Here is a 21,885-nt window from a genome sequence, read left to right as displayed (position 1 = left end):
TAAGTCTCCCTCTTTTATTCATGCCATTCATTAATGTCAGATTAAGACATAGAATGTAATGTAACCCAAGTGCATTAATAACTTTTGCTATCGCTTTTCTATTTCTTTAAAACAAAACTGCTAAATAAAGCAAATGGAGATAAGAACATATGCAGAATATAATGTAAACAAAAGTGAATGGCAGGCAGGGATCTAATCCAGCGATATTAATGGTTTCTGTGCAGAATAAAGGATATCTAAAGTAAGTTGCACGTTGACATTTTCTCAGATGTTTATGACACAGAATGGTAGATAGATAGTCGGGAGCGAGTTACTGGCTGGAAGCCAATTTGCTAGTATATATATATATATATATATATTGATAGATATATGGTAGTGAGTTACAAATTAAATTAAGCAAGTTAAATCAGAAGTTCATCGAGAGGTGTTGATGGCCATATTCTTTATATGTATATTATATGCATATATTTAATATACATCTTGAGTTCTCTGCCTGAAAATAGGTCCACTCTCCAAAGAAGTAGGTCACAGATCCACCCCAGCCGGAACGGGGATTGAACCCGTGCTGTTGGCATCAATCTGATCCACACCTGCTGTCCAGTCAACAGAACCAACTGGCCCCAAATGAGTCTGAGTTGATGTGGCAACACACACGTTTACATGCATGTTGTGGCCTGAAGCTATGGACGGTGATGATAGAGGCTCCAATTTCTTTCCATTACAAGGCTGACCAGGAATTTCACCTGCTGTTATTGCCTGTGTTGGAAAATTTGCAACATGATACTTACCCTGTTTGGCCACCTTCCTTGACCATCATGAAGTGGAACTTGAACCCGAAGCTTCTGGCCCAGAGCAGGGACACTACTCTCTGTGCAGAAGACCTCTGCAGTAGAGATTCTATATATGTAGCCATTTTCATGGAATTCTAGCATCTACAGCACTGAGATAGGCCCTTTAGCCCAAACTGGTTCATGCCAACTAAAAATCCCATCTAAGCTAATCCCATTTGCCTGCATTTGGCCCATATCCCTCTAAACCTTTCCTATGCATGTATCTGTCCAAATGCCTTTTAAATGTTGTCAATGCCCCTGCCTCAACCACTTCCTGCAGCACTCATTCCACATACATACTACCCTCTGTGTAAAAATGTTGCTCCTCGGGTTCCCATTAATTCTTTCCCCTCTTAACTTAAACCTATGCCTTCTAGTTCTTGATTCCCCAACCCTGGGAAAAAAACTGAGTGCATTCACCTTATCCATGCCTCTCATGATCTTGTATGCCTCTATAAGATCACCCCTCAGTCTTCTATGCTCCAAAGAAAAAAGTAATAGGCTGCCCAATCCCTCACTATAACTCAATCCCTTGAATCCTGGCACCATCCTTGTAAATCTCTTCTGCATTCTCTCCAGTTTAATAACATATTTCCTGTAACAAGATGACCAAAACTGAACACACAACTCCAGGTGCAGCCTCAGCAACGTCCTGTACAACTGCAACATAACTATCCAACTTCTATACTCAATGCCCTGACTGATGAAGGCCAGCATGCCAAAAGCCTTCTTCACTGTCGTATCTATCTGTGACTCCACCTTTAGAGAACTGTGCACCTAACTCCAAGGCCCCTCAGTTCCACAGTACTCCCTAAGGTCTTACCATTCACTGTGAAAGTCCTACCTTGATTTGACTTTCCAAAATGCAACACCTCACACTTATCTGTATTGAACTCCATTTGCCATTTCTCGGCCCACTTCCCCAGCTGATCAAGATCCTGATGCAATTTTTGATAACCTTCCTCACTGTCTGCAATACCACCTATTTTAGTGTCACCTGCAAACTTACTGATCATACCTTTTCAAGAAGCTAAACAAGATATATTAACATCTTTTGTTTTCTTATACAGTATGTACTTGAGCATTGTGACCAGATGACTGGGGTGCAGCTCTGTAACATTATTATGGCCTTCGCTCGTCTCAATTATCAGCCAACGATAGGAGAGGCCTTATATGCTAAGGTAGGAATGATGGTAATTGGTATAGAAGAATGGGAATACTCTCTTTGTATCAATCATGACTCTGTAGTAGCATTCTTGCCTGAATCACAGGGTTAATATATTAATCTTGAGTATAATAGGATAGGGTTGTAAAAATGCTATTGCACACCACCGGCTGTTTCAGTTAACGTTACCCCCATGTTGTCAGCTAGGATTGCTGCAATTGTTTTCTTGGGTACAGGAGTAGGGTCTTTGAGCTTGTTCCACCATTCAGTTGGATTGTAACTTATAATCTTTATTATTGTCACAAGTAGGCTTACATTTACACTGGAATTAAGTTATTGTGAAAATCCCCGAGTCACCACACTCTGGCGCCTGTTCGGGTGGACAGAGGGAGAATTCAGAATGTCCAATTCACCTAACAAGCACGTCTTTCGTGACTTGTGGGAGGAAACCGGAGCGCCCGGAGGAAACCTACGCAGACATGGGGAGAACATGCAGACTCCGCACAGATAGTGACCCAAGCCAGGAATTGAACCCGGGTGCCTGGCGCTGTGGAGCAACAGTACGAACCACTGTGCCACCATGCCGCCAACCTTGATCCAAACCTTGATCCAAACCTTGGTTATACTTACCTGCCTTAGCCCCATATCCTTTAATACCCTCACCTAACAAAAATGTCATGATCGCAGTCTTGAATGCTACATAATCTTTTCAGGGGAGGCAGTGGCATTATCGCTGGACTAGTAGTCCAGACCCAAAGTCCTGCTCTGGAGACCCGTGTTCGAATCCTGCCATGGCAGAGTGAAATTTGAATTCAATAAAAATCTGGAGTTTAAAATCTAATGATGACCATAAAACCATTGTCGATTGTCGTAAAAACCCATCTGGTTCACTAATGTCCTTCAGGGGAGGAAATCTGTGGTCCTTACCTGGTCTGGCCTGCATGTGACTCCAGATCCACATCAATGTGGTTGACTCATTTATGCCCTCAGGGATGAGCAATAAATGCTGGTCCAGCCAGCGACACCCATATCCCATGAACGATTGAAAAAACAGTTAACGAATTTTGGATTTCTGCAACCCTTTGTTTGAAAGCCTGTTTCCTGACTTTGCTACTGGATTAAATTTTTTAATTATTTCTTCTTATTCTTAATTCCCTCATTAGATAAAATAATTTATTTAAATCCTATTAAATACTTAAAAAAAACATTTCAATGAGATATCACCTCAATCTTCTATACTCGGGCAGATGAGCCAAAACCTGTCATCATAATTCAAACCTCTTGAGTACCGGTGCAATTCTCGTGAACCTGTGATGCACTTCCTCACAGCTAATTATCATTCCTGAGATGTGGTGCCCAGAACTGAATGCTGTACTCCAGATAGCATGGCCAAAGATCTGTACAACAGCAATATAACTTCCTCCCTTTGTATTCCGGTCTTCCGAGACAAATGTCAATATTCCTTTAGCCGTTTCGAATACTTTTTATACCTGCTAGTTTTGAATGATTTCTGCATTTGAACTCCCAAATATCTCCCGTCCAGTTCCTATTTTCTCATTAGGAGTTACTCCCAATTGATCTTCCTCTGGTCCAAAGTAAATGGCCTCAATGTTTTATCCTCTCCCTGGAGGTGGAATGACAAACTCGACTCTTAATTGCATATCTCATCATGATATCTGCAGTCTGGACTCGCCCATGAGGAACAGCCACTTGGGTACGGTACCAGTCGGCAGCTGACACCTGAATGAGGAAAGTAGAAAAGGTGAAGGGGAAGAAAGTAATTCATCCAAAATGCAAGACCTTAGACCCATTAAGACCATAAGACATAGGAGCAGAATTAGGCCATTTGGCCCATCGTGTTTGCTCCGCCATTCAATCATGGCTGATATGTTTCTCATCCCCATTCTTCTGCTTTCGCTTCAGAACTGATGATCCCCTAATTAGTCAGTAACCTCATTATTTAAGAAGGCAGGAAGAGAATGGAGAACTACAGAATTGTTAGTTTGGTGTTAGGCAAAATGTTAAAATTAGCCTTACATTAGATGCAGTTGGGATTATCAGTAGGTATTTGTCAACTAATGTATCATTTTTATTTAAATATCCTTTTTTATTCGGCAGATTCATGAAAAACTAAGCAGTGCACTGATTGAGATGAATCCATTCCTGCTGGTTGATCTAGTCTGGTCTCTCTGTATATTGCAGCAAGTTAACCCTTTTTACCTCAGTCAAGTACTTGATCTCCATTTCTTCCAAAGACTTACAGGTATGCCTTTTATTTTGACCAGATAGATTCATAGAGTTTTACAGCACAGAAAGGGGTCCTTCGGCCCATTGTGTCTGCTCCGGCCATCTAACATCTATCTGTTCTAATCCCATTTTCCAGCACTTGGTCTGTTGTCTTGTATGCTGTGGCATTTCAAGTACTCACCTAAATGCTTCTTAAATGTTGTGAGGGTTCCCACCTCTACTAACCTTTGAGGCAATGAGTTCCAGATTCCCACCACCCTCTGGGTGAGAAAGTGTTTCCTCAAATCTTCTCTAAATATCCTGCTCCTCACCTTCAATCTATGCCCTCTGGTTATTGACCCCTCTGCTAAAGGGAATGTTTCTTCCTATCTCCCCAATCTATGTACTTCATAATTTAGTGCACCTCAATCAGGTCCCCCCTCAGCCTCTTTTCTCTAAGGAGAACAACCCCAGCCTAACCAGGCTCTCTTCAAAGCTGAAAGGCTTCAGCCCACGTAACATCCTGGTGAATATCCTCTGCACCCTTTCTAGTGCAATCGTGGTTTTGTATGGTAATGGTTAGCTACCAGAATACATTAGTTCACATCGCACCACAGGAAATTGACCGAGTCTGATAATTTGTGGGCTGGCACCCAAACAATGACTGTGGAAATCGCCGGATTACTATAAAAGCCTAACTGCTTCAATAAGATATAAGATAATATACATAGGAGCAGAATTAGGCCATTCGGCCCATCGGGCCTGCTCCACCATTCTATCATCGCTGATATATTCGTCATCTGCTACCTACAATGTTACAGGCCAAGAGCTGGATTTCAAAATCAACCAGAGCATCTCCTCCCTAGATTACATGACCTAGGAGTGGGAGTCGGCAATTTAGCCTCCCGAGCCTAAACACCCTCAGTATGATCATGGCTGACCCCATCCTGACCTCAACTCCACCATCCTGCCCGTTCTCCATAACCCTTCAACCCAATACCAATTAAAAATTTGTCTAACTCCTCCTTAAATTTACTCACTGTCCAAGCATCCACCGCACTCTGGGAGAGCGAATTCCACAGATTCACAACCCTTTGGGAGAAGTAGTTTTTCCTCAAATCAGTTTTAAATTTGCTCTTTTATTCTTACTCAAACATTATGACCACTCGTTTTAGAATGCCCCACAAGAGAATGCATCAGCTCCATGTCTACTTTATCCATACCTTTTAGCATCTTGTATACCTCAATTACATCTCCCTTCATTCTTCTAAATTCTCGAGAGTATAGGCCTAAACTGTTCAATCTCTTCTCATACGACAAACCCCTCATCTCTGAAATCAATCTAGTGAGCCTCCACTGAATGCCTCCAATGCCACTACATCTTTCCTCAAATAAGGGGACCAAAACTACGCAATATTCCAGGTGCGGTCTTACCAATACCTTGTATAGTTGCAACAACACCTCCTTACCTTTATATTCAGTTCCTTTTGCCAAAAATGCCAATATTCCATTTGTTTTCCGTGTTATCTGCTGCACCTGCATGCTCGTTTTCTGTGACTCATGCTCGAGGACACATAGATCCCTCCACATGGGAGCACTCCGAAGTCTCTCCCCATTTATATAAGTTGCCTTTCCATTTTTTTGACCAAAATGCATGAGCTCACACTTATCCATGTTAAACTCCATCTGCCACATTTTGGCCCACTCGCCTAACCTATCTATTTCCATTTGTAAGGTCCTGATTTCCTCATTGCAACTTGCTGTCTACCTACTTTTGTGTCATTTGCAAATTTGGCTATAGAACCTTCTATCCCAGTATCCAAGTCATTAATATAAATTGTAAATAGCTGGGGCCCAAGGACCGAACCCTGTTGCACCCCATTAGTTACATCTTGCATACAGAAAAAGACCCATTTATCCCAACTCTCTGTCTCCTGTACATCAGCCAGTCTTCTATCCAAGCTAATAAGTTACCCCTAATCCCATGTGACCTCACCTTGTGAATTAACCTTCTGTGCGGCACCTTGTCAAACGCCTTCCGGAAGTCCAGATATGCTACATCTACAGGATCCACATTATCCACTTTACTTGTTACATCTTCGAAGAACTCAAGCAAAGTAGTCAAACATGATTTGCCCTTCATAAAACCATGCTAACGCTGATGTTGGTCAAGGAAGAGAACATGCCACCCTTACCTGGTATGGGCCTGCATATGCTTCTGGTTCCACAGTTAATTGGTCATTGCTGTTTTGTGCATATCGACTACGATCTTCGTCTACAACTCAGCAATGACTGCACTTCAAAAGTAATTTGTTGGCTATGATAAGTGAATAGGAGTGCTTCTGCTTTACATAATTAAATAAGGCTAGCAAGCCGTTTGCTCAATCACAACCACTTACCACCTTCCAAGGGTGACGAGTGATGGGAATTAAATGGAGCCTCGCCAGTTTTGTCCATACCCTGAGAACAAATAGTAGTTTCTCCTGCTGGCTTGTTGGCCCAAGCTAAACATAACATGAGCTCATAATCCAGACCCAGTGAGTGCTAAGTCAGCGTGTATTATTATCAGATGAATTATTAAACCAAGCCCCGTTTAACATAAATATCCTCCATTTGAAGAGCAAGGAGTCAACATTCTTCCCTCAACCAACAACACCAAAGCCATGAAATTGGTGTCATCTGTGGCATATTGCTCATTGAAAGCTAGCTGATGTATTTGCCTACCAAATATGAGTGACTACCCGACAATGGCAATTTGTTGTGTGCATCACCTTTTGACTGGTTCCCGATGTATATCAGTTGCATACTGCAATTGGATCTCCAGGTTCAGGAACTGTTACATGGTGAGACTGGTGAAGTGGCCATTGCTAATGTCTTTCTTTGTTTCCTCTGTTGCCAGAAGGGACCCAGACACAGAAAGGTGTGAACTACATGCTGAAGTTGATACATATCAACACTACAGCCCAACTCGAGTGCTCTGACTATAGCGGTCCCTATTTACCAACTGGCTGCCTGGATTCCTGGACGTCAGTGACTAAGAAGCCAAGTCCGCTGGGTAGTGGCGTGCGTGAGGCATTGCAAACTGCTCTTGGAGGCCAAGCCAAATGTCGCTATGGTGTCGAGACTGTGTATGGCTGGGTGATTGGTAAGTCAGTAAAATTGTAGATGGTCACTTTTCTCCTCCCCCACCCTCAGTTCTTCTCTTGAACATTTTTTGGGCTATGCATCCATTGATTTTTTAAATTTTATTCGTTTACGGGATGTGGGCATTGCTAGCCAGACCAGCATTTATTGCCCACTCCTAATTGCCCTTGAGATGGTAGTGAACTCTCTTGAACCGCTGCAGTCCCTGAAGTGTAGGTGCTGTTAGGGAGGAGGTATACCTACAGTGCTGTTAAGGAGCAAATGCCAGGATTTTGCCCCAGCGACAGTGAAGGAACGGCGATATATTTCCAAGTCAGGATGGCGAGTGGCTTGGCGTGGAACTTCAAGGTGGTGGTGTTCCCATGTATCATCCGCCCTTGTCCTTCTAGATGGTATTGGTCATAGGTTTGGAAGGTGCTGCTTAAGGAACCTTGGTGAGATCCTACAGTACATCTTGTAGATGGTTGCCACTGTTCATCCGTGGTGGAAGGAGTGAATGTTTGTGGAAGGGGTAATAATCTAGCTGGCTATTTTGTCCAGGATGATGTAGAACTTCTTGAGTGTTGTTGGAGCTGCACTCATCCAGGCAAGTGGAGATTATTCCGTTACACTTCTGACTTGTGTCTGTTGTTGGAGATGGCCATTGCCTGGCATGGATGTAATATGTCACTTGTAAGCCCAAACCTGGACCTTGTCCAGGTCCTGTTACATTTGGACATGGACTGCTTCAGTGATACCAATTGACCTCCTGTACTTGATCCAAATGGCAGTTCTTCACTTATGTGCCTGCACCATGAATGTCGTCAAACTGTTTGGTCTAACTAGGCACTGCAGTCAAGCCTGATCCTGCACTAAATAAATCAGTATCCACAAACACAGCAGGAATCACTATTTAACATGTAGAGAGGCAGTGCTTGGCTGACTCTCCCTTTCAAAACTCAATAAAGTCATAAAACAGCACTATTGTTGATCCTGGGTGTTTGTTCATAGAATCCCTACAGTGCAGAAGGAGGCCATTCATCCCATTGAGTCTGCACCGATCCTCCGAAAGAGCACCCTTCCTAAGCTCACTTCTTTGCCCTATCCCCATAACCCACCTAAAATTTGGACACTAAGGGGCAATTTAGCATGGCCAATCCCCGTCATCAGCACATCTTTGGACTGTGGGAGGAAACTGGAGCACCTGGAGGAAACCAACGCAGATTTGGAGAGAATGTACTCCACATAGTCACCCAAGGCCGGAACTGAACTCAGGTCCCTGGCGCTGTGAGGCAGCGGTGACAACCATTGTGCCACCATGCGGTTGAGGAGACATTTACCTAGTTTATCAAAAATAGATTAACTGGCCATTGCTGCTTGAGATGCAGAATGCAATTCTCGAAGTAACTTTTTGTAGAAGGATAATTATTGATTGAATAATTCTGAAATCAAAGGTGATTTATATCCCCTATGCATTCAGTGCAACTTTTAGAAATCAGTATTTTGACTCTGTTCTGACCACATCAATATCAGTGGTTTACAGCACAGAAGGAGGACATTTGAGCCATTGCGTATGTGCCAACTCTACTAGGGCAATCCAAATCTATTCCAACATAAATTTGCTCATACAATCTCGGCTGACTCACTAGCACAGCAGCAAAACAGTTTTGTGTTATCCCTGGTGTCTTCCTTTGACTGAGACATGATGTAAAGAGAAGGACATAAACTAAAGATCAGCAGCGAAAGGATAAAGCAAGATATCAGGAGACTTTTGGCATAAGGTCACCAGTATAGGGAATATGTACATCCTCTCCTGCCCTCCCCTTTCAGCAATCTGAAGAGTCTGTTCCTTGACTATGCCACGATCCACTCCTCAGTCATTCCTAATACTCCCTCACTTCACTACAATACCTTTCTGTTCAAGCAAGGAGATACAATACCTGTCCTTTTACCTCTTCCCCCTTTTTACCATTCGAGGCCTCAAGCACTCCTTCTGAGTGAAATAACAGTTTATCTGTACTTCTTTTGACTTAGTATACTTTATTCGCTGTTTAGTGTGGTCTCCTCTTCATTGGGGAGACCAAACATAGACGCGTGCCCGCTTTGTGAAAGACATCAGTTCAGCCTGCACGCTGAGCTTCCAGTCACTTGTCATTTTAGTTATTCACCTTGGTCCCACTCTGAGCTTTCCGTTGATGGCCTGCTACAATGTTCCAATCAAGCTTAACACAAGCTAGAGGAACAACACCTCGTCTTTTGTCTTGACACTCTGCAGCCTTTCTAGACTCAATATTCAGTTCAACAAGGTTTGATCGCAACTTCTACCTTCATATTGTTCTGCCTTTTGCAGGCTTTAGAACCATTCACGCCTCATCTGGACACGACCTTTGCCCCTTTACCCATTACCACTCTCTGATATTTGCATCAGGAATATTTTGTTAGTTATTTTCATCTGCCCTTTACCCTGTCACAGAGCATCCCTTTTGTTCTGGTGCTGCTGGGAGCATCCAACGTGAAACATGGCGAAAGCACAATCCATCATATGATTTAAAAGTGAAGTTCATATTTTCAAGTGTGGAGGGTGGGGTGGGTTAAAAGTATAGGTGGAATGGGATTGAATAGAGAGCTTGTTCGAAGGTTAATAAACTGAAATATCACTAACTGTGATGCTGAAGTCTGATTCTGTGATATTACAAGTCTCACAACACCAAGTTAAAGTCCAACAGGTTTATTTGAAATCACAAGCTTTCGGAGCGCTGCTCCTTCATCTGATGAAGCTGTGAGACTTCTTACTGTGCCCACCCCAGGCCAATGGCGGCATCTCCACATCTGTGACATTAGAAATCCCATGACAAGCTATTGAAGGAAGTGCAGAGTTCTCCCAATTAATTGACCAACAGTATTTCTTAATCAATATTAAAATAGCTGCTCATTTATTGCTGTTTGTGGAATGTTACTGATGCAAAATAGCTGCTGCATTTGTTTTCAGAACAACAGCTGTTCCTTTTAGCCGTTTCAACATGATACGGTACTATTTAAATATTTTTCTCTCAAATAACCTGACTGAACATGGCTAACACAGGTGATCATCAATATTAAATCATTAATAATTAATGATAATGTTTTCTTTCTTCACAGTGGCTTGTCTTATCGGATGTAGTAGGCTTGGCCGAGACAAGGAACTCCTGACTTCAAGTGTGGGTTGTGACCTGCTTGTGCTCCGTGGCACTGCAATTAGAACACTATTGATGGTGGATAGTTACTGTTTCCTTCTTTGTGTGCAGATGGGGAAATTTTGATTGATTCTGAGAATAGGCCTCTTGCTGTGCACGAATACACAGCTTCGCACATACCTCATCCAGAAGGGACAAGGTCCCTACCCTTTGGAGCCAAGAGGTAAGGAGTGAATGTACATTGGATAGAAATTATAGAAACTATTGGAAATGGTCCATTTTATATGAGTGGAATTTTACTAATGTTTAATCTTTATTATTGTCACAAGTAGGCTTACATTAACACAGCAATGAAGTTACTGTGAAAATGCCCTAGTCGCCACCAAGACTGCCCTAAATGTAAATACAAGAACTGTGTATATTCCTAGTTAGCATGGTGTTAGAGTGTTACAGTAAGCATTTTCCTATTTAATTATTTTATTACAGTAAGCATTTTCCTATTTAATTATTTTATTACGATACTGGACCAGATCCCAACAGTTGCTAGGATACTGGACAGAAACCTGAATATTTAATTTAATTTGTAAGACTGTGAGGAAAGGATACTTCACTCCAGGGGTGAAGGGATGTGGCGCATTAAAATGTATATTAAAACTTTATTGTAAGCACAGTATCATAAACGGAAATAGCTTACAATTACCAGTTAAACAATGCTGAGCAATCAAATGAAACCTTTTAACTCCTAACTGCTATCTTTTAATCTCCACTCAAGCAAAACCCACCTCCAGCCAACATCCACTTCTAAATACAGTTAGCAAACACAGGGTCACATGAATAGAGTTCCTTTTAAAAGACTGATTGTAGAGAGAGAGAGAACCCTGGTGAGGAAACTGCCTGTAGCTTCTTGTCTGGGTCAGACTACTGTTTAACCTGTCAGCCTTTTAGTTGGTGTTCTGTCACAGGCAAAATCTGAACTGTTTTGAGAGAAGTTGCTGGTCTGTTCACACAGATCTTTAACTGAACTCAAAACTGTAAACTTAACACCTGACTTCTTCAACCCCTGGCTCCTCCCATTAATTACATCATCTGACTAAGACTAAATGCAATGTCTCTAATTATCTCCAGGGAACCTTCTTTATGTAAATAAAATTCCGTTAGTCCAACTTCAGGTAAACAATATACATGGTTGGAATGAATTATGATTTCATTTTTTACGATGCTTTAACACCTCTGTAGCCAAAGCGCCTGTTGGTCTTGTAAATCAGGATTTTAAAAACATTACCGCAGCAGTCACATACTGAAGTATTAACTCGTACTGCACTAAATACACATAATATAATATGTGTATGTAGATATGTAGATAAATATCACAATATTTATGGATGCCTTTAGCAAATATAAGCACGAGCGAGTGATGTCATCAGTAGCATGGGCATGAGCGGGTTTCAGTATTTGCCATGAGGAACATGTGTATAGTTGTGTATAACTGCTGCTAGTTTCTGAATCCATGCTGTACTGTTAGTTCAATATTATAAAAAGATTGAACTTTCACAATGCTTTCAACTACCTTTTTGTGGTAAAGTACCCACGTCTTTTTGGCGACAAGGATTAAATAGAACAAGAAAAATTCAAGGTGCAGCATGGCAATATGAACATGTACAGTGAATAGCTAGTTTGCATGTGAATGGCGGTGGAATGCATTAACCAGCGGTGTATTCATGAGTTTATTGACAAAAAACCAAGTTGGTGGGCATGGCTATGTTTGGGAGTAAAAACAAGTCGGTGGCCATGGCTAAGTTCAGGACTATCAGTGAATTTGTGGAGGGCATGAGGACTGGAATTAATATGTGGAAGTTAAGACACTTTATCCTGGTGAATGGAACTATAGATGAGGCTAAACAACACTCCATTCTCCTGAATGTTTGTGTGGAGCAAAGGCTTACAAGCTAATGAGGAATTTAGCAACATTACGGAAACCAGGGGATACTTCATTTGTAGAGTTAGTTGCATCATTCAGAATTACCACCATCTTAAACCCTCAGTGATTTCCAACATAGTCATTTTCATAAGGCAGAACAGTCAGTTTGTGGCTGAATTGCAACAACTCTTTGAGCATTGAGAGTTCGGGGCAATATTAGAGGACATGCTCTGGGACAGATTAGTCTGTGGCATTAATTAAGATAGCATGCAGCGATGCTTGTCAGGAGAAGCCACACTGACCTTCAAGAAGGCTCTGGAAGTTTCTCGGGGCATGGAAATGGCTGACAACAATGCAAAAGATATTCAAAAAGTCAATGGTGAGGCATCATGTAAGAAAAGAACCAGCAAATAAAAATGCAAAAGCCGTGGAATGCTTCACGTGCAGAAGCACAGACGATGCAAATCATTGTAAATTCATGGATGATATCTGTCACAATTGCAACAAAAAGGGACATTTGGCTAAAAAGGGGGAAGCGCTAAGACCAAGTCAAAGGCTGGATAGGGAAATTCAAAGAATCCGTAGTCTGCCATGCACCACCTAGAAAGCTCATAGCATGAAGAGGAGTCCTCCTACAATATGTTTTAAATGAGTGAGGTGTGTGTGTGGAACTACCTATGCTAAAGTGGGGGTTGATGGACAGAAAATTAAGATGGAGGTAGACATGGGCCTCTGCATCTGTCATCAGTGAGGAGACCTTGGGAAGATTTAGGGCTCTAAGCAGGTGCTAGCCCTTCCTCAGGCAGTGATCAACCTTTGGAGGCACACTGGCAAGATTATACCATTGCTTGGAGCATTTAGAGATAGATATTGCATATCACAGCCAAGAAACAAGAGCATGTCTCCTGGTAGTAAAGGGACCTAGTTTACTCGGGGGTGATTGGCTCAAGAAAATGCAGCTGAACTCGCTTGAGATAAAGCACACAAAAGTGACAGGGATGTCTTTCAGAAATATTCTTGACGGTTTCAAAGTCTAATTGGGTACATTGCTTTGCAGTACAGTTAAATTGTTCGTACATCCCAGGCTACTCATCGCTTTTTCAAGCCCAGGATAGTGCCCTACGCCATGAAAGCCAAAGTGGAGAAGGAGTTGGAGCGGCTGCAGAGGCTGGGAATCATTGAGCCCATTCAGTTTTCACGTTTGGGAGCTCCAATTGTACCGGTTGTTAAAAGTGATGGTATTGTGTGCATATGTGAGGATTACAAATTTACCGTTAATCGGGTTTCCATACTGGACACTTACCACATACCTGAGTGTAGAAAATCCAGTTTGAACCCTTGCAGGAGGCAAGTCTTTTTCAAAACTTTACAGGAGTCTAGCATACCAGCAGCTTTTGTTAGAGGAGGACTCAAAACAGCAGGTCACAATCAACACCCACAGGAGTTTGTTCAAGTATAACTGTCAGGATTTTGGGCTTTCTTCCAGTCTGGAGACTTTTCAAAGGACAATGGACAACGTGTTGCAGGGGAGTCCCCATGTGGCTATCCTGATCATGGGGAAAACTGAGGATGAACAAATCAACAACCTAGATCAAATGTTAAAGAGATTTTCAGAGACAGGTCTGCATCTGAAGCCTATTAAGTACATCTTCCAGGCGCAGAGTATGGATTATTTGGGTCATAGATTCACATTGCAGGGTCTGGCCCCTGTGGAGGAAAAAGTTCCAAGCTATCAAGGAAACTCCCAAATCCCAAGAATGTCTGAGCTCAGACCACTTCTTGGCTTGGTGAACTACTGGGGGAAGATTCTGCCAGACCTTTCAACAGTGTTAGCACCACTGTGTTCGATGTTTCACCAAGTGACCAAATGGAAGGGGGGTCTACACAAGAGAAAACTTTCAAGAACATAAGGATGTTGCTACAATCAACTAATCTGCTGGTTCACTGTGATCAGGATAAAGAGGTCATTCTATGATGTGACACCTCACCTTATGGAGCCAGGGCAGTACTCTCTCGCATATGATGGAGGACGGATGAGAAAAGCTAATTGGATATGCATCACTCACACTGACCTCGGAGGACATGGATCGTTCTCTCCAAGACCAAGACCGTTTTTCCTCCGGAGACCTTTGTCTTGCTTTCAAAATCTCTTGTAACTGCCAAACCGATTAAACAATGGACAGCCCGGGATCCATTCCTGGCCTGGGTGAGAAGATTCCTTATGCTAGGATGGCCTCCTGTTATAGAGAGAGATGAACTGAGACCATTTGGAAAACACAAAGGTGAGCTGAGTGCTTAGGATGGTTGCATTCTTTGGGGGTCTAGAATGGTAATTTCACCTCCTGGTTGTTCGTAAGTCGTGGCTGAAGCTCATCCAGGTACCTCCCGAATTACAGGTTTAGCAAGGACGTATGTTTGGTGGCTTAATATGAATCAGGGCTTGGTGAACAAGGCAAAATCCTGTTCTGTATCAGATAAACCAAAAGATGGCACCACATGCACCACACTATCCTTTGAAGTGACCTGACCATCTCTGGTCAAGATTTCCTGTGGACTTTTATGGTCATAACATTTTTAGTCATCATGGATGCGCAATCTAAGTGTTTAGAAATACACATCATGAGCAACATTACAGCTCCCATTACAATAGAGAAGCTACGCCAAGTTTTTGCAACTGATTCTCTTGTTTCTGATGACGGGACAAAGTTACGAGTGATTTGTTCCAAGAGTTTAGGCAAAGAAATGGAATACGCCATCAGAGCATGAACCTTTTCATCCAGCATTGGATGGTTCAGCAGAGCAAGCTGTACAGAAACTCAAAGAAGGATTGAAGAGAATGACTGGCGATACTTTGGGAACTAAACTCTCACGGTTCTTGTTTCAGTGCCATATCGTGCCACAAACAACAACAGGACTCTCACCGGCTTAGATGCTGTTGGGTAGGAAGTCAGAGTCTCACTTGGATCTGCTACATCCAGATGTCAAAGTGAGAGTGGGAAGGAGACAGGAACAGCAGAAGGAGGTGTCTATGTATGGGTGTCTTTAGCATGTGTGAGCATGCACGAGTGACATCATTGGTAGCACAGGTTTGCACAGGTTTCAGTATTTGCCACGAGGAGTTTGTGTATAGTTGTGTGTAACTGCTGCTAGTTTCTGAATTCATGCTGAACTCTTTCAATATTTTTTATAAGTAAAGGAGATTGAACTTTCACAATACCACACACATGGGAACTCAATAAAACTATCTTTAATATAATACTTTACAGAGATTGAACCCTTCAGTAACCTGTGGCGTATTCAGTAATACTCCGGCAAAATGTGCAAGAAAATAAAACTTTTCTGTATCGCGTACCATCCAGTTTGCTTGATTGACACTTCACCTGGTAGCCTAAATTCCTATCTTACCTCTTTAATAAACAAGCTAAGACAATCAGTATTCAGGCAGAGGCAGAGAGGGGTCTTTGCTGGTTTTTCTCAATATTTGTAGGGGGTTCGGATTTGAACATGGGAACCTAACGTTGAAATTTGGTGCAGATACAAAAGTAGGAGGTTTAAACCATCAATGAGGAGGGCCGTAAATGACCTCAGTGGTGTGTAAAGAGGTTAACATACAAACTTATGTGCAACAGTGCAAGGGATATGTTCTGGGGGGGGGGCATCAATGGTGCCGAGTTTGAGATGGTTGACAGCTTCAAATTCCTAGGTGTGCACATCACCAAAAGTCCTGGTCACCCACATCTATGCTACAGTCAAGAAAGCTCAACAGCTCCTATACTTCCTTAGGAAACTAAGGAAATTCAGCATGCCCACATTGACTCTTACCAATTTTTACGGATGCACCATAATAAGCATCCTATCTGGCTGCATCACAGCTTGGTATGGCAACTGCTCGGCCCAAGACCATAAGAAATGACAGAGAGTTTTGAGCATAGCTCAGTCCATCACACAAACGCGCCTCCCATCCATTGACTCTGTCTACACCTCCCGCTGCCTTGGGAAATCAGGCAGCATATTCAAAGACACCTCCCACCCGGGTTATTCTTTCTTCCAACCTCTTCCATCGGGTAGGAGATCCAAACGTCTGAGAACATCCACTAACAGATTCAAAAACAGCTTCTTCCTCGCTGTTACCATACTCCTAAATGACCCTCTTACGGACTGAACTGATCTTCAACACATCTCTACTGTCGGAGCACTATACTCTGTATGCTTCACCTGATATCTATGTCTATGTATTCACATTGTGTATTTATCATATGTCCTATGTTTTCCATGTATGGAACAATTTGAACTGTACGCAGAACAATACTTTTCACTTTACCTCGATACACGTGACAATGGATCTAATAAATCTAAATCTAAGAATTTTGCATTCTCTGCTGTTCTCTTAGAGTTTCATTTATATTGTTGCCTTTGTCCCTTCTTAGCTTTGATTTGATTCTCAATTTGAATTCTTTTAACTTCACAGGTTGGCATTTGTGGCTCGGGAATTCCCAAACTATAACTCACGGAGCCGGGACCTACTGGGACGCTTCGCTATGGCTCGCCGGCATTTGCAAGCCGCTGGATTCTTGATTGTGGATGTAAGCCTCCAACTATTTTTGAGAAGTGGCAGGGCGCTCAATCTTTCTCTAAGTCCAGAACTGTGTTGCGGCTATCCACTGCCATGACCAACAAGATGTAGCACGTATATCCCAAGTTGCGAGAGAGGTCCAAATCTGCATTTATGCCAATTAATTTATTATTAATAAGGCTTTAAAAGCTACCTCACACCGCTGAAGACCCGGGTTCGGTCTCAGCCCTGGGTCACTGTCTGTGTGGAGTCTGCACATTCTCCCCGTATGCGCGTGGATCTCACCCCCCCAACCCTAAGATGTCCAGGGTAGGTGGATTGGCCATGCTAAATTGCCTCTTAATTGGAAAAGAAAGAATTGGGTACTCTAAATTTATAAAATAAAAAAAAAACTTTAGAGTCCTGAGAGATTCTTAATCACAGCTCCGGTTTTGCAAGGACAACGCACAGAATTGCACTAAAACAATATAATGGGTTAGTAGGCATGTATGGAGAGTGCCATACAGATCAATGTTTTGGGATCATCCCTTTATCGGCACTGGAGAAGTCAGTTACATTTAAGAAGAATCAAAACAAAATTCGAGCAGCACTTACTGTATTTCTTTGCAACACCACAGAACCTTTGGCTTTGATACTGCCTTTAATAACTGCACACCTTAACTATAACTTTCTTTAATAACGTGGGATGGTATGGTGGCATTGATACTTGGGTTGCAGAAACCTCCTCCCCCCCCCCCCCCCCCCCCCCCAGCCATTGTAATACTGTGGCGCACTGCTGGAAGGTGAGAGTGGGTCCTTGGCATTGGCCTGTTTTCCTTTTTCATAGAATTTACAGTTCAGAAGGAGGCCATTCGGCCCATCGAGTCTGCACTGGCTCTTGGAAAGAGCACCCTACCCAAGCCCCTACCTCCACCCTATCCCCATAACCCAGAAACCCCACCTAACACTAAGGGGCAATTTAGCATGGCCAATTCACCTAACCTGCACATCTTTGGACTGTGGGAGGAAACCGGAGCACCCAGAGGAAACCCACGCACACACGGGAAGAACGTGCAGACTCCACACAGACAGTGACCCAGCGGGGAATCGAACCTGGGACCCTGGCGCTGTGAAGCATTTCTGCTATCCACAATGCTACCGTGCTGCCCTTTGCGGAATCCAATTTTGGCGGCGTCAATTTCCGTCATTGCATCTGCTATTCACATTTCTGTGTTTCTTTCATGCTTTTAATTTATTTCAGAAACTTGTTGCCTTCATCTTGTGCAGATAGCACTTAAGCCACTTAACTATTTAAATTATTTTACTGCACTCTTTGCTCCAATGTATGCTTTATCTCTTCACGCTCAGCCCTTTGTTCTGATTTTATTTAAGTGATGTTCATTTTCCTGATGATGGATTACAGTCAAGTTGTTTACTTGTCTGATCTTTCCCCACATTCTGACTGATCTGCTGTGTTCCAGAATTCTGTTTCTGTTTCAGGTTTCTGCCATTTACTCTCACTCGGCTGTACTTTTTCTTTTCTGATACTTTTTTTTGATTCCAATATGTAACAAGCCTCCGGGTATCAGTTATTCTACATGTTAACCATCTAAAAAATGTATATCCAGACTGTAACTCATCACAAGGTATCAATTATTATGTGCATCAATAATCCAAACCCCACTATTAGATCTTGGCCTTTAACTCATCCCAGACATCCATTATTCCACATGCAAACTGTTTGAACATGTCAATTAGATTCCAACCTATAGCTCCTTTCCAGGTCCATTATTTGATATATAAAACACCTGATCCCCTCAATTTAATTTCAGCATTAGTTATGTATCTATAAATTATTTTATGTATGTGAAAAGCTTGACTGTTGAGAAAATAACCTTTATTTACTGTTCTGCCCCCTTCCTTGGGATCTTTTCTCTCTGCAGGTTCCATACTATGATTGGCTGGAGTTGAAGTCAGAGTGGCAAAAGGTTGCATATTTAAAGGACAAGATGAGCAAAGCCATCGCTGAGCAAATGGCACAATGAAGTGCAGAGACCTGTCTCACTCCACCACAATGCTGTTCTTCCTGAGATAGGCTGAGAAGCCAGAATGTTCGCTCTGAAATCCATGTGACAAAATAAATGTCAGTGGAGTCAGTTCTTGGGAGAGATTTGTACTGTACCGAACATATTTTAAATTAAAAAGAACCACCTGATTCCACAGCTCACATATGGGAGGTGCAGGCATTTTGTTTGCCAGCTTTGCATATCATATGCAGTCCTATTTCGCCATTTGGAACCCTTTTTCTGCCAGCCGTGCATCTTCCATATTTTTATCTACTTGCAAGGGAAGACGCTCCTTTTATGCAGGTCTGAGATAAACGATGGGGAGTGGAGACCTGCACTGGCAACCTTCTGTCTTGCAAGACAATGGTTTGCACCATGGGGATCAACTCTGTGCTAGTTGTCTAGCCCAGCAGCGCCATCTCTTCATTAGTATAGTTGTGAGTATCCCCGCCTGTGGCGTGGGAGGCTGATTCGGAACGAAAATCATATTGTAATATTTTGTAAGACCCAACTCACTGAAGCTCAAGCATAGATTGTTAATTGATTCTAAGTTTTCATTTTGTTTTTAATTCTGGTGCAGTAAGCATTTTTCTATGTTTCGGCTTAAAGACCAAAAATTCTGAGCTATAATTCCCCCTTCCCTCCGCCCCAGCTACATCTTTTCCCCCACTTTCCTCTCCATTATTTTCACAAGGTGTATATGAGATTCAGCGAGAGCCAATGCTTGGGAGGGAAATAAATGTCAAGACTCCCTGACTGGCTGGCGTTGAGTATGCCGAGGCATCAAGTGAGTCCAGAATCAGGCTTCTTGGTGTTTGCTGTCTGCCCCTGTTTAAATTGCTCAGTGACACATGAAAAATTACCTGGGCTGCATTAAGGGTGATGACCAATGTTTGCATTGGTACCCAAGAAGAATGATCGGAGGGGTTAAAATTTATGTATATAACTATAGATATACGCTTGGTACCCCGTCACGATCACTCTCTCCCCTCTCTGCCCACTTCCTCGTCAGGCGAATGAATTCATAACATCGGAATTGACTAATACGTTATGCATCTTTTACTTCTTCTATACTTTAATTGCAGAGAATTAATTGGGAGGCTTATTGTTGGCATCAATCTTGGATACATTTGAGCCTACTTATATGTGCTTCAGATGTCTGGACAGATATGGAAGGATTGGGAGAAACTGTTTCCATTGGCGGAAGGATTGAGAACCAGAGGTTACCGATTGATGGTGAATGGTAAAAGCACCAAAGTTTATGAGGAAAACATTTGTTATGCAGCAAGTGATTCGGATCTGGAGTGCCTCAGAATGTGGTGCAGGCAGAATCATTTTTGACTTTCAAAAGGATGTTGGATCATTAACCGAAGGGGAATCATTTGCAGATTTATAGGCAAAAGTCAGGAAGTGGGACAGCTGAGGTGTTTGCAGAGATCTGGCGTTCACAAGGCGGGCTGAATTACCCTCTTCGGTGCTGCAACATTCAATGATGGTCTTGTAAACAACCAAGCTCCCTTTCACAGCCCCTGTTGCTCATTCCCAATTCACATCTTCCATTTGTAACACAACTGAAAAGGCCACTTGCCAGATGGCAAGTTTGGGCAAGACAAGAAAGTGATGCTAAAGGATAATATTCAAATAAAAAAGGGAAACTTAAATGTTCCGATGATGTGTAACAAAAATATCAGACCCTTATGCGAATACAATCTTTACTCTTACATTTACGAAAACATTTTATTCGACGGAATATGAACATTACTGACAAGACCAGAATTTATTGCCCATCCCTAATTTGCCTTGAGAAGGTTGTGTTGAGCCGCCGCCTTGAACTGTACCAATTCATGTGGGGTAGCCCACGGTACTGTTAGCGTGGAAGTTCTAAGATTTTGACCCAGCAATAATGAAGGAACGGTGATATAATTCCAAGTTAAGATGATGTGTGACCTGGAGGGGAACTTGCAGGTGGTGCTGCTCCCATGCCTCTGCTTGTACTTCTAGGTGGTACAGGTCGTGGGTTTGGAAATTCTGCTGATGGACCCTTGTTAAGTTGCTGCAGTAGATCGTGTAGGTGGAGCACACCAATGCCACTGTGCATTGTTGGTGAAAGGAGTGAATGTTTAAGGTGGTGAATGAGTCCAATAAAGTGGACTGCTTTATCCTGGGTGACGTTGAGCCTCTTGAGTGTTGTTGGAGCTGCACTCATTCAGGCAAGTGGTGAGTATTTCATCAATTCTGACTTGCTTTGTAGATGGTGGGCAGGATTTGGGGAGCCAGGAAGCGAATTACTCGCTGCAGAATTCCCAGCCTCTGACCTCTTGTAACGACAGTATATCCATGACTGGTGCAGTTAGGTTTCTGGTCAATGTAATAACCCTACACATCAAGGGTATTGATGGGGGAATTCATGGATGGTAATGCAATTAAATGTCATGGGGAGATGGATAGATTATCTGTTGTTGGAGATGGTCGTTGTGTGGCGCAAATGTTACTTGCCACTTTTTAGCCCAAGGCTGAATATTGTCTCGGGCCATTCTGCATTTGAGCAGACTGTTTTAATTCATGAGGAATTACAAATGCTACTGAACACTGCAATCATCAGCAAACATTCCCACTTCTGACCTTATAATGGAGAAAAAGTAGTTGATTATTGAAACAGCTGAAGATGTTTGGGCCCATGACAATACCCTGAAGAACTCCTGCAGCAGTGTCCTGGAGCTGAGATGATTGGCCTCCAACAATCCCAACATCTTCCTTTGTGCCAGGTATGACCCAATAATGAGTCCCCCCCCTCTCCCCCTCCAAATTTCCATTGACTTTAATTTTGCTAGG

At 42.6% G+C, this 21,885-nt stretch overlaps 1 protein-coding gene across 3 annotated transcripts in view; it reads left to right on the top strand.

The window, feature by feature from the left end:
• The window catches only part of tbrg4 (transforming growth factor beta regulator 4), a 54,424-nt gene extending 35,208 nt beyond the window's left edge, over positions 1-19,216 (top strand). For 2 of the 3 annotated variants that reach the window (XM_038808906.1, XM_038808907.1), the window contains exons 6-11: positions 1,901-2,011; positions 4,114-4,258; positions 7,121-7,366; positions 10,629-10,740; positions 16,904-17,018; positions 18,931-19,216. In XM_038808906.1, the coding sequence (XP_038664834.1) occupies positions 1,901-2,011; positions 4,114-4,258; positions 7,121-7,366; positions 10,629-10,740; positions 16,904-17,018; positions 18,931-19,032 (831 nt within the window). In that variant the 3' untranslated portion in view covers positions 19,033-19,216. Of the gene's footprint in view, positions 1-1,900; positions 2,012-4,113; positions 4,259-7,120; positions 7,367-10,482; positions 10,741-16,903; positions 17,024-18,930 lie in introns of those variants that run through there. The other variant, XR_005462038.1, reaches the window with a different exon arrangement.
• The last annotated feature ends 2,669 nt before the right edge of the window (positions 19,217-21,885 follow it).

This window comes from Scyliorhinus canicula, chromosome 10 (genome assembly GCF_902713615.1).
Source record: "Scyliorhinus canicula chromosome 10, sScyCan1.1, whole genome shotgun sequence".
Lineage (NCBI taxonomy): Eukaryota > Metazoa > Chordata > Chondrichthyes > Carcharhiniformes > Scyliorhinidae > Scyliorhinus > Scyliorhinus canicula.
The sequence above is the reverse complement of the archived record's forward strand: the minus strand, read 5'-3'. Positions and strand labels throughout refer to the sequence as shown.